At 41.3% G+C, this 12,702-nt stretch overlaps 1 protein-coding gene across 2 annotated transcripts in view; it reads right to left on the minus strand.

The window, feature by feature from the left end:
- The window catches only part of LOC105486103 (solute carrier family 25 member 31), a 32,769-nt gene extending 30,037 nt beyond the window's left edge, over nucleotides 1-2,732 (minus strand). The window contains exon 1 of one of the 2 annotated variants that reach the window (XM_011748798.3): nucleotides 2,341-2,729. In XM_011748798.3, coding sequence (XP_011747100.1) covers nucleotides 2,341-2,572 — 232 coding nt within the window. In that variant the 5' untranslated portion in view covers nucleotides 2,573-2,729. Of the gene's footprint in view, nucleotides 1-2,340 lie in introns of both variants that reach the window. The other variant, XM_071093069.1, reaches the window with a different exon arrangement.
- Between the last annotated feature and the right edge of the window lie 9,970 nt (nucleotides 2,733-12,702).

Below are 12,702 nucleotides of genomic sequence, written 5' to 3' on the forward strand. Positions count from 1 at the left end.
AGTAAATCAGAGTTAAGTTATTTCTAGGCTTAGAGAATCATAAACATGTTTCACTGCTACACGAATATGCAAGGGGAGATCTAAAAGTCATTCAGGTTGCAGGATAAATCTTCACTGTGTATGACTGGCTGGGATATAGCAGCAGGATGTTTAACATCCCTGGCCCTTGCCTTTCATATCATTGTAATGTACGATTACAACCCTCTATCTTTGTGCTAAATAAAAAAAATTGCCCCACCAAGTTTCCAAAACTGCCTCTAGATGGCAATAGTATCCTTGTTGTAAATTACTGATCTCTTAGCATAGGATACACCATGGTACCTTCATAAAGCTTTATATATAACAGAAAACATCTTCAAGTTCTACTTAATGATGCTCTCATCTTGGAAGGTAAAGAAAGCAGGGACCAGGATAAATTTGAGAATGACATGAACTTACAAGAGCCATACTGAATATGTTTAGGTTTAAATATTGTGAAAAACATTTAAAATATAAAATAAATTAGCACTAGTCAGCCCTAACTGATCAGAATACTTCATTTTACCTGACAAAATATTTAAAGCAGAAAAGCCAATAACAGGCCCCTACTTCTCTTCAGAAGTCTTAGAATATAAATGAAGAAGAGACAGGTTCCTTGCTTTTCCTGAAAAAATCTCAGGCAAAATGAGAAGCTTGCTTTAATTAAATGAAAGAGTGAAGAGAGGCAAACTATGAAAGATCCGAGCTTAGCTCCCAGACGATGCATTAAGTTTCTACCCCTTACCCCATATACTCCACGCCACAGGTCTGGAAGAGTTGTAACCACATCCCTAGCATTCCCAGGGACAAGGTGCTTTTTTGAATGGGACATTATCTGGCCCTAGAACAGGACTAAAAGAAAGGTCTGCGCTGGAGTTGAAGCCACTTCATTTCTTGTTGAGGATACACAATAAATAGGTCTATTTCTTTTTAAAAGATCATACAGATTTTTCTATTAAACCCAACTATATGGGTGGATTATAAAAAATATCTGATAAACTTATCCCTTTAGCTAACTTGGGAGCCATTTTGCAGCGATGGCTCACAAGCACTTTTGTTATTTATTCCTTTAAATCATTACAATATTAATAGAAAAAATTCATGATGAACAAAAATGAAATTTTAAATAAGGACAGCACTTGATGCAAAAAGAAAAGCTGGTAATACTGATCCCATCTTTGTTTTAAACTTGTATATATTGTGTTGGTTATGAATTTTTTTTGCATGACTTGATTTTTTAAGATTGTATTAAAATAGTTCAAAGGTTTTTTTTTTTCCCTGTTTTTAGGAGTGGAGGTTTAACAGACAAAATAAAGAGAAAAGAGAACAGCTCTCTCTCTAGTGAAAGAAAGGGGCTTCGGAAAGGGAAGGACCCTAAAGTTTTGTTTTTTTGAGACAGGGTCTCACTCCGTCATCCAGTCTGGAGTGAGGTGGCGCCATCTGGGCTCCCTGAAACCCCCGCATGGTGTCCCCCAAGTAGTTGGGACTACAGGCGTGCGCCACCATGCCCGGCTAATTTTTGTATATTTAGTAGAGACGGGGTTTCAACATGTTAGCCAGGCTCATCTAGAACTCTTGAGCTCGAGTTCAAGTGATTTGCCCGCCTCGGCCTTCCAAAGTGCTAGGATTATAGGCGCGAGCCACCGCACCTGGCCTTAAAATACTTTTTATCGTGTGTGTGTGTGTGTGTGTGTGTGTGTGTGTGTGTGTGTGTTTTAGCGTCCCCTTGAATTTCGGGCAGAACGAAGTGCCTCCTTGGTCTTCAGTAGTTCAAGAATAAGCAGAACCTCTTTTCACTAACAGGTTTCAGAGTACTGGGAGGCCCCAGTGCTTCCATATTTGTACTTCTCTTAAACGTACTATTTCAACAAATACACATACAGTTTTTGAGACAAGGTCTCGCTCTGTTGCCAACGCTGGAGCATAGTGGGGTGATTATACCAACAAATATTTAAGCAACTTACAACAATAGTTATAGCAGAGTGCCTAAGGGCATCTCCCTCAATCCTGGGAGGTCAACCACTTTCCTTTTGGACCTGGTACAGGTGCACCAAGGTGTAAATCGCGCTGCAGCAGATTAGATAAAGATAAGACAGTGGTTTCCCCTGTACCAGGACTTGGTCAGGACCAAGACAGCCCTGGAAAAACAGAGCCTGTTAGGTTCAGAAACTAAATTCTGGAAGGGTAAGAAGCAAATTCATTACCGACAGCTGTAACCATAGTTGTGGGGCCCACAATCGTGCCCCTCCCAGCCACCCCTCTTCTCTGGGAAGCTGATGGGGGCGCCGGGAGAGGCTGACGGGGCGGCCTGCCTTTACGCACCCTGCTCGCGAGGAATCCGCACCAGGCAGTCCACCATGCCTTTGTACCGCGCCTCCGGGCTGATCTGCTTCGACGACGCCTGCACTTGCAGCAGCAGCTTCACCCGCTCGATGGGCGCCACCGCTGTCTTGGACACAGCTGCCGCGACTCCACCGGCCAGAAGGTCCTTCCCGAAAGACGAGGCGTCAAACAGCCGCTTTTCTGCCTTCTTCTTCGGAGGCTCACGATGCATGATGGAGAAGGATATAAAAACCGGCAGCAGTGGCTAAAAATGAGTGTGGGAGCGACGATGAAGGGAAGCTGAAAACCGCTGTAGCATCGTCCTGGCGAGAAAGTGGCTCTTGGGACGCTGGGAGAGCTGCGCGCCGGCGTGGGGCGTTCGGAAAAGCTGCGCAGGCGCTCCAACGGCCTCCAGCCACTAGGCGCCTGACACGTGGCACCTGACACGTGACTCCTGACACGTGGCTTCTGGATGCGCGGTGACGCCTGCGCACTTCTACGAGCGGAACCTGGGCTTTCTGATGAGGGAGGGGTCTGGAGGCCGTGAGCACCGAGCAGGAAAAGTGAGTGGAGGGACCCAGGAGAGCCAGTTCTGTATGAAGAAATTTAGTAGCTGAGACTAGGCCAGAGCAGTCAACCAGCGGTGTGACATTAACAGAATTTAGTTTTTTATTTTTATTTTTTATTTGTTTATTTTTTTTGGAGACATAGTCACCCAGGCTGGAGTGCAGTGGCGCCATCTCGGCTCACTGCAACCTCCTCCTGCCGGGTTCTTGCCATTCTCCTGGCTCAGCCTCCAGAGTAGGTGGGACTACAGGCACCCGCCACCACACCAGGCTAATTATTTTGTATTTTTAGTAGAGACGGGGTTTCACCTTGTTAGCCAGGCTGGTCTCAATCTCCTGACCTTGTGAGCCACCCGCCTCCGCCTCCCAAAGTGCTGGGATTACAGGCGTGAGCCACCGGCCAGAATTTAGTTTAATTACCAGTATTATCCCCTTCATTTTCTTAATCGCTTTAATCCGTTATGTTCTCTTTGACCAGAGATGGTTCCTTTGACCTTTCTTGGCATCTTAAAAAAGACAGTCTTATTTGTAGTGTGATTCAAGTAATGTTCCCCTTAAATTTCTCCCTATGTGCCTGTTAATCCTTCAAATTCTCTTGGAAATTGCTTTAATCCGTTCCTTTAATTAAGCAGGGATCCTTTGTCTAGTCACTTTCTGTGTCGTTTTGCTGATTGTGCCCCCATAGCATAATACATGTTCTTCTTTTTCGTATTGTATTTAAATTGATAATATCCAGAGCAGTGGTTCTCAATCCAGACTGCACATTCAAAGGGATGAGTGGTGTTTTGTTTTGTTTTTCAAATTGATGCTTGGGATTAGGCCCTGCCCATTAAATCAGGACGTCTAGAAGTGAGGCCTGGCATCAGTATTTAAATTCTCCAGGTAATTCTAATGTTTGAAGTAATTCTAATTCTAGGGTTGAGGGCCAATGACCTATCTAGAAGAGTAGTTCACAAACTTTTCGACTGTGGGACCCCTCTTTATTCACTGAAAAATTATTGAAGGCCAGGTACCAGTAATCCCAAAACTTTGGGCCAAGTCCAGCCTGGGTAACATAGTGAGACCCCTCCTTTACAAAAACAAACAAACAAACAAACAAAAAAACAAAAACCTGGGCATGGCTGCACAAGCCTGTAGTCCTAAGTATAGCTACTCAGGAGGCTGAGACAGGAGGATTGCTTGATCCCAGGAGTTGGAGGCTGCGTGAGCTATGATCTCACCACTGCACTCCAGCCTGGGCAACAGAGCAGGGCCCTGTCTCTTAAAAAAAATTATTGAAGACACAATGAACCTTCTGTTTTTGTTATGTATATTGGCATTTACCACTCAGAAATTAAAACACAATTTAAAAACATTTAATTCATTTAAAATAAAAATAATCCATTACAGGATAGTATAAGTAAGACTTTTAAATAAAAAATGTAGTAGAAAAATAGTATTGTTTTATATTTTTGAATCTCTTATGTCTGGCTTAATAAAAGGCAGCTAGATTCACATTACTGCTTTTGCATTCAGTCTGTTGCAATATCACATATGTAGCCACTGAAAACTCCAGTTTATTCAGGACAGAATGAAAGTGAAAAAGGCAAATAATAGTATCGTTTAAGAAAATACCTTTGACCTCACGGTGTTCCTGTCTCCGTGACACAGAGGGGTTTTCCACACTGCACTTTGAGAACTCATTTAGAGGCGGTTGGCAGATTCAGGTTTGACTTCTTTTGGCAAAAATACTCAGTAGAGGTACATCTAGCCTGTACATAACATTTGTCTTTTTCTTCCACCTCACTTTTTTCACTTAATATATCGTGGAGATCCTTCTATAATAACATTTAATATATCCCTTTTTACAGCTTGTTTGGTGGTTTTAAATAAATGGAGATCCCATCTTATCACCTCTTACTCTGTAGGACCTGCAGAGCCTTACAACACGTCTATAAAATGTGAGATGAGTTTTTAGCTTTTTTTGAATGTTAGGTTCTAATTTTTCCTTTGTCTTAGGTGTGTTATAACCCTTCTACTAGTACTTGTCACTAGTAAAAAACCATTTAGGTCAGGATTCCAGACCAGGAATGTTGTCAATATTTTGATTACCTCACATAAAATCAATTGGCAAGTCCTACTGATATATGTTTGGTGCTACTTCCTTTCCATGGTGGCTTATTCAACTTTTTTTTGAGACAGAGTCTCGCTCTGTTGCCCAGGCTGGAATTCAGTGGTGCAATATTGGCTCACTGAAACCCGGGTTTCAAGCAATTCTCCTGCCTCCGCCTCCCAAATAGCTGGGATTATAGGCATCTACCATAACACCCAGCTAAGTTTTGTATTTTTAGTGGAGACAGGGTTTCACCATGTTGGCCAAGCTTGTCTCAAACTCCTGACCTCAAGTGATCCACCCGCCTTGGCCTCCCAAAATGCTGGGATTACAGGCGTGAGCTACCGCACCCGACCGGCTTATTCAGCTCTTAACTGGGTTTTTCAACTCAAATCTCTGTTTCTCTCTTTCACACGCAGCAGCCAGATTAATGTGTCTAAAGCATTAATTAATTCCTAGGCTTAAACAAAACAAAGTCTTTCCATTGCATTGACTTCAAAATCCTTTGTCAAATTCATTGTAAATTCAATAAACAATTGGCTTTTTATTAGCAAACATCTGAAAAATGAAAGGTTTCATTCTCCTTCAAGGGAATTTGAAGCATTATCAGGCACATAGGGAGAAATTTAAGGGGGAAATTACTTGAATCACTACAGGTAAGAGTGTCTTTTTAAGATGCCAAGAAAGGTCAAAGGAACCATCTCCGAGGACAGAAAGGAAGTGTTCTGCGGCTCCCCAGGGCAATTTTCTCTTTCTACCCTCCTCTAACATTTGATTTGATAGTTGCCAATGTTTATATCATATTCCTTTATGATATCAAACTTATTTCTGACATGTATTCATCGGTAGAAGACAGACAAAAGTGAAAGTATCAACTTAGAAATGTAGCTTTGTAACCTTTTAAAAAACTTTTTGTTGAGACGGGGTCTCACTCTGCACCCAGACTGGAGTGCAATGGCAAGATCATGGCACACTGAAGCTTTGAAGTCCTGGGCTCATGTGATTCTCCCACCTCAGCTTCCCAAGTAGCTAGGACTACAGGCAAAGACCACCATATCCAGCTAATTTTTAAAATTTTTTGTGGAGATGGGGTCTCCCTATCAAGACAAACCCAAGCTTGTCTTGAACTCATGGACTCAAGCATTCCTTCCGCCTCAGCCTTTCAAAGTGCTGGGATTACAGTAGTAAGCCACTGTGCCCAATAGCTTTTTAACCTTGTTAAGAGCACTAAATCAACTCTTCAATAGGTTGGAGCTGAAAATGAGTAATTTACTGCATTGATTTTACTTACTGGTAAGGGAAGGAAAAAAAATTCTAGTGATTTATGTTAATATTAAAAGTGTAGTCTCTGGACCTTTGTTCTGTTCACTTTGCTCTCCGGAGAAATCAGCATGATTAGTTTCCTCACTTCAGGTCTGCAGTCACCTCAGCAACCCTTTCCTTGGTCACCCTGTCTGCCACATCTTATATCCCCTTCTCTTGCTTCATGATTTTTTCTTTTAGCATTTACATATTTTACTTACTTATCTTGTCTGTGGTATGCCTCTCCCATTGGAACATAAACTCCACGAGGGCAGGAATTTTTAGCTCTTTTATTCATTGCTATAGCCTCTGCATCCAGATCAGCGCTTGGCACAGGGTAGATATGCAATAAATACATGTTGGATGAATGCATGAAAAGGCAATACAACTGCAAACAAACCTCCAAATCAGTTTTATTTAAAACTATCAATATAGTATAAAAATAGCTTTAATTACATAGAATATAGAAACACAACTCTGCAAAATTATTTCATACAGTTTTGGTGCATAAAGTTTCAATAACATTTAATAATTTTAAAATATCCAAAGTATAAATTCTTGTTCTCAAAACTGTTTTTTGATAAATGATTTTTCTGAGCTTTTCCCCAACATTTTGTACAGTAGCAGGTATGATTTAGCTGACTATTTGGTTTTCAACCAATGGATATTTAATAATAATAATAATAATAATAATAATAAATGGTAGCAGTAGCAGCTAACACTTTCATAGCAAGCAATATGTGCCAGGCACTGTTTAGAAAGAATTAACATGTACAATAATGTTCAAAGCAGAAAAACCTAGTAAATTGGTTTCACAGCTTTGCTCATTTGTATTAGAAATATAAAAAAGCAGTTATTACAAAATACTATCTTGCCATTATACAGCATCATCAATGGTCCCTTGGCACAAATAAGAAACATTCCCTTACTAGCTACACTTCTCTGGCAAGACAAAAACAAGAGCTAAAGAAAGGGGAGAGGGAGAGAAAGTAAGAGTCTAAAATGTAATTTTGGGGGGCTAAAACATGATAATGAGAATTTGATATTTTAAAAAACGCTAGCTATATATCATTTTTCACATTAATAGTCGGTGGTGGAAGGGAACATTTGCATGATACTAATGAAATTCAACTTAACAATGTTTCTGTGTCTTCTAAAGCATATTTCTAGGATATCTGCACTATCATCTTGTCCCCCTTTATTTAATAAAGTATTAGGCACTTTATTGTCTGATAATCAGTTTGATGTTTCAGATGTGCTTCTGAACATATTTGGAAAAATAGGCAGCTAAGTTTGCCTACAGAGCTTAGTTCAATATCCATTTAGAAATGAAAAAATAAGATGTGTGATTTTATTTCTTAAAAATGCAGTGCCTCTTTAACATGGAAATTACAGTGCACATCTACAATACAGCAAATAATTTTCTTTTTATTAAGATCAGTAGTCTGCTCTGCCTTTTTATTTCCATTATTGAGTGATGGTCTCATGTTTCTCTGACACCAGGAAAGCAGTTCAACACATCAAAATTTCATTAAATGAAACAAAAAGTACCCTATGATAAAACCCTAACTTAGTTCAGTTTGTATGAAAATCTGAGGTGATCAACAGCTACATTTATTCATAATTATCAGTATTAGAAGTAGTTCATGGTATTTTCAGGGACATTTCCAGAAATTTAAGACATTTAATAAATTGTTTTGACCAAAGTGTCTTAATACATATATATGTAAACAAGCAGCCCTAAGACAGCAGTTGTGGGTCAAATGGTAGCATGTGACAATATTGTGATCTTAAGGGGAGGATATTTCAAGCTTTTTTTTTTTTTTTTTTAAACAGCGCCTTGTTCTGTTGCCCAGACTGGAGTGGCAGTGGCACGAGCTAGGCTCACTGTAGCCTTTACCTCCCAGGTTCAAGTAATTCTCCTGTCTCAGCCTCCCACATAGCTTGGGACTACAGGCACCTGCCACCATGCCTGGCTTTTATTTTATTTTATTTTTGTATTTTTGTATTTTTAGTAGAGACTGGGTTTCACCATGTTGACCAGGCTGGTCTCAAACTCCTGACCTCAAGTGATCCGCCTGCCTCAGCCTCCGAAAGTGCTGGGGTTACAGGTGTGAGCAACTGTGCCTGGCGTCAATCTATTTTCTATAGCATTTCAAGAACCAAGGTTTTTTACCCTAATTTGAATGCCAAAATTAAGGCCCACTAGTCACTAATGGGACAAATATGTAGTGGTTTGCAACTTAAATGCTTAGGTGAAAATCTCTGAAAGTATGACAGTGATAATAGTGATTCTTTTAAGACCAAATGAATCACTATTTGTACTGCAAACAGTACACCCACTGTTTTGCAGTTAGTTTTGATTAAGCTGGACAGGTCATGTTTAAGAAAAATGCAGAGGCCGATTTTAGATGTGCTGGTATAGCTTGTCTTCAAAGCTTAAGACCTGAAGAAGAAACAGCTCAGTGTTGGAATGTCTTGGGGGCATCGAACCTCTAGGAGGATCTACAGGTTAAATGTCAAGTAAAAATGCAGTATTGATGTTCTTCCTTTCTCTCAATCTACCAAATTCTCATAGCCACAGAAAATTATCCACCATTAGTTTTCTTTTCCAACTAAAGGTCAAGTAAACTATTGTTCACTAAAGTGTTCCCCCTTTTGAAAAAACCCAATGCATAATGATCTATATTTCTAAGATAAAAATTAGTATATACATATTTTTGAGATGGAGTCTTGCTCTGTCCCCCAGGCAGAAGTGCAGTGGCGTGATCTCGGCTCACTGCAACCTCCACCTCCTGGGTTCAAGCGATTCTCCTGCCTGAGCCTCCTAAGTAGCTGAGATTACAGGTGTGCACCACCACGCCCAGCTAATTTTTGTATTTTTTGTAGAGATGGGGTTTCACCATGTTGGTCAGGCTGGTCTCAAATTCCTGACCTCATGATCCGCCTGCCTTGGCCTCCCAAAGTGCTAGGATTACAGGTGTGAGCCACCACCGCGCCCGGCCAAAAATTAGTATTTTATAAAAGAAGTCACCATAGAATTTCAGTTAACTTTTTCAGTGTCTTTAACATGATTTAGTTTTAAAAAAAGATTTACATGCAGCTTTCCTGAAATTCATGAATTATATAAAATGCATGTGTAATATACTTGAATGTGATTTTTTTTTTTTTTTTTTGAGACAGGGTTTCACTGTGTTGCCCAGGCTAGAGTGCAGTGGCATGATCATAACTCACTGCAGCCTCAACCGACTGAGGTCAGGTGATCCTCCCACCTCAGCCTCCCAAGTATCTGGGACTGTTACAAGAGAGTGCTACCACACCCAGCTAATTTTTGTATTTTTTTGTAGAGACAGAGTTTTTGCTATGTTGCCCAGGCTGGTCTTGAACTCCTGGACTCAAGTGATCCACCTGCCTCAGCCTCCCAAAGTGTTGAGATCACAGGCATGAGCCAGCAAGCCCAGCTGCTGAATATATTTTAACAAAAACAAAAACAATGAAAGTTGACAAATAGTTAAAAAAAATACATGTATATATATCTTAGTCAAAATCGAGCTTACCTGAAACTTAAAGAGAATCAAATAAATAAAAAGTAAGTTTAATTTTCATCTTTCCCCCCCTTCCCCACAGTGAGGTATGTACTGGGTTAAATTAATGAAAAGTATTTGATAAGGAATAAGTACTTGGACATTGCTAATTTAGGAGGTGACCAATATGCAAGAAGCAAAAAAAAAAAAAAAAAAAAAAAAAGAGTGAACAGAGAGCCAAGATGGTCAGAGAGAGGCAGCGCTGCTCTGCAGCTCCCACCGAGAAGGAAGAAAACTGTGAGTGAACTCTGCATCTTCAGTTGAGGTACCAAAGTTCTCTTATTGGGACTGACTAGGTGGCTGGCCTGACCCACGGAGAGTGAGCAAAAACAGGGTGGAGCAAGACCCCATCTGGAAGCTGCACACGGCAAAGGCAACTCCCTCCTCCAGCCAAGGGAGATGGTAAAGGATTTTGCTTCCCCTTCCTGAAAACCAGGCTTTTCCCACAGATCCTTGCAACCTTTAGATCAGGAGGTCCCCTCCTGAGTGCATGCTACCAGAGCTTTGGGTCCCAAGCACAAAGCTGTGCTTGGGTGGGCAGCCACTTTGAGTAAGCACTGAGACACCGGAGTATTTGCATATTCTGGTTCTGGGAACTCCCGTGAGACAGGAGATCTGTTCACTCTCATGGGGAGGGGGCTGAAGCCAGGCAGCCAAGCAGCCTTGTCCTCACAGAACTCCATAAGCTAAAACCCACTGGCTTGGAATCCTCCCCCGGCAGCTAGAAACTGCCTAAGAAGATTGAGTTCTGGAAGTGGGGGAGGAGGTGGGGGAAGGAGGTAGGGAAGCCCACCATCACTGTGGCTCCAACTGGCCAGTTTCCCTTGCTGCTGGCACTGGTGAGATGGGGTGGGACCCAGATTCACTCCTCTTCACTGGACAGGGCTTCCCTGTGAGAATCTCAGCATCCTCAGTCAGGGGTTAATGGACAAAACACTGACAACCCTGAGAGAAGCCCCTAGGAGGAGGGATGGCTGCAGTATCGTGGATCAGTGATCTTAGTCTTTTCTGCCTGCTGGCTCTGGTGAGTCAAGGCAGCCCAGATGAGGGGGATTCCCCTCGTGTAGCACACCCGCCCTGTCAAGGGGCAGACAGACTGCTTATTTCAGTGGGTCTCTGACCCTGCTCCTCCTGACTGAGACCTCCCAACAGGAGTCTCCAGACACTTCATACAGGAGCTTTCCGGTTAGCATTAGGCAAGTGCCCCTCTGGGACAGAGATCCCAGAGGAAGAAGCAGGCTGCCATCTTTGCTGGTCTACAGTCTCCACTGGTGATATCTCCAGGCATGTGAGAGACCCAGGCGAATAGGGGCTGGAGTGGACCCCAGGCAAACTGCAGCAGCCCTACAGAAGAGGGGTCTGACTGCTAAAAGAAAAACAGAGTGCAACAACATCAACAAAAAAGACACCACAAAAACCCCATCCAAAAGTCAGCAGCCTCAAACATCAAAGATAGATAAACCCATGAAGATGAGAAAGAATGCAAAGATATGGAAAACTCAGAAAGTCAAAATGCCTCTTCTCCAAAAGATTGCAACATGTCTCCAGCAAGGGCACAGACCTGGGCTAAGGCTGAGATGGATGAATGTCAATCATCCATCATGCCCAACATGTTAAGGGCAGTCAGAGAGAAGGGCCAGGTCACTTATAAAGGGAAGCCCATCAGACTAACAGCAGACCTCTCAGCAGAAACCTTATAAGCTAGAAGAGGTTGGGGGCCAATTTTCAATATTCTTAAAGAAAAGAATTTCCAACCTAGAATTTCATATCTGGCTACAATAAGCTTCATAAGTGAAGGAGAAATAAAATCTTTTTCAGACAAGCAAATGCTGAGGGAATTTGTCACCACCAGGCCTGCTTTGCAGGTGCTCCTGAAGAAAGCACTAAATATGGAAAGGAAAAACCGTTATCAGCCACTATAAAAAACACACTGAAATACACAGATCAGTAACACTATGAAGCAAAAAAATAAATAAGTCAGCAAAATAACCAATTAGTATCATGATGTCAGAATAAAATTCACACATAACAATATTAACCTTAAATGTAAATGCACTAAATACCCCAAATAAAAGACGCAGAGTGGAAAGCTGGATAAACAGTCAAAATCCATCAGTGTGCTGTATTCAAGAGACCCATTTCACATGCAAGGACACACACAGACTGAAAAGGATGGATAAAAATCTACCAAGCAAAAGGAAAACAGAAAAAAGGAGAGGTTGCAATACTTGTTTCTGACAAAGACTTTAAACCAATGAAGATTAAAAAAAAGAGAAAGGCATTACACATTGGTAAAGGGGTCAATTCAACAAGAAGAGCTAACTATCCTAAATATATATGCACCCAATATAGGAGCATCCAGATTCATAACACAAGTTCTTAGAGACCCACAAAGAGACTTAGATTTCCACACAACAATAGTGGGAGACTTTAATACCCCACTGTCAATATTAGATCATCGAGACAGAAAATGAACAAAGATATTCAGGACTTGAACTCAGCTCTGGATCAAGTGAGACCTGATAAATATCTACAGATCTCTCCACCCCCAAACAACATAATATACATTCTTCTTGGTGCCACATGGCACTTACTCTAAAATTGATCATGCAGTTAGAAGTAAATCACTCCTCAGCAAATGCAAAAGAACTGAAATAATAACAAAGTCTCTCAGATCACAGTGCAATCAAACTGGAACTCAAGAGTAAGAAACTCACTCAAAACCACACAACTACATGGAAATTGAACCACCTGCTCCTGAATGACTCCTGGGTAAATAATGAAATTAAGAGAGAAATCAAGAAGTTCTTTGAAACCA

Source organism: Macaca nemestrina, chromosome 3 (assembly GCF_043159975.1).
Source record: "Macaca nemestrina isolate mMacNem1 chromosome 3, mMacNem.hap1, whole genome shotgun sequence".
Taxonomy (NCBI): domain Eukaryota; kingdom Metazoa; phylum Chordata; class Mammalia; order Primates; family Cercopithecidae; genus Macaca; species Macaca nemestrina.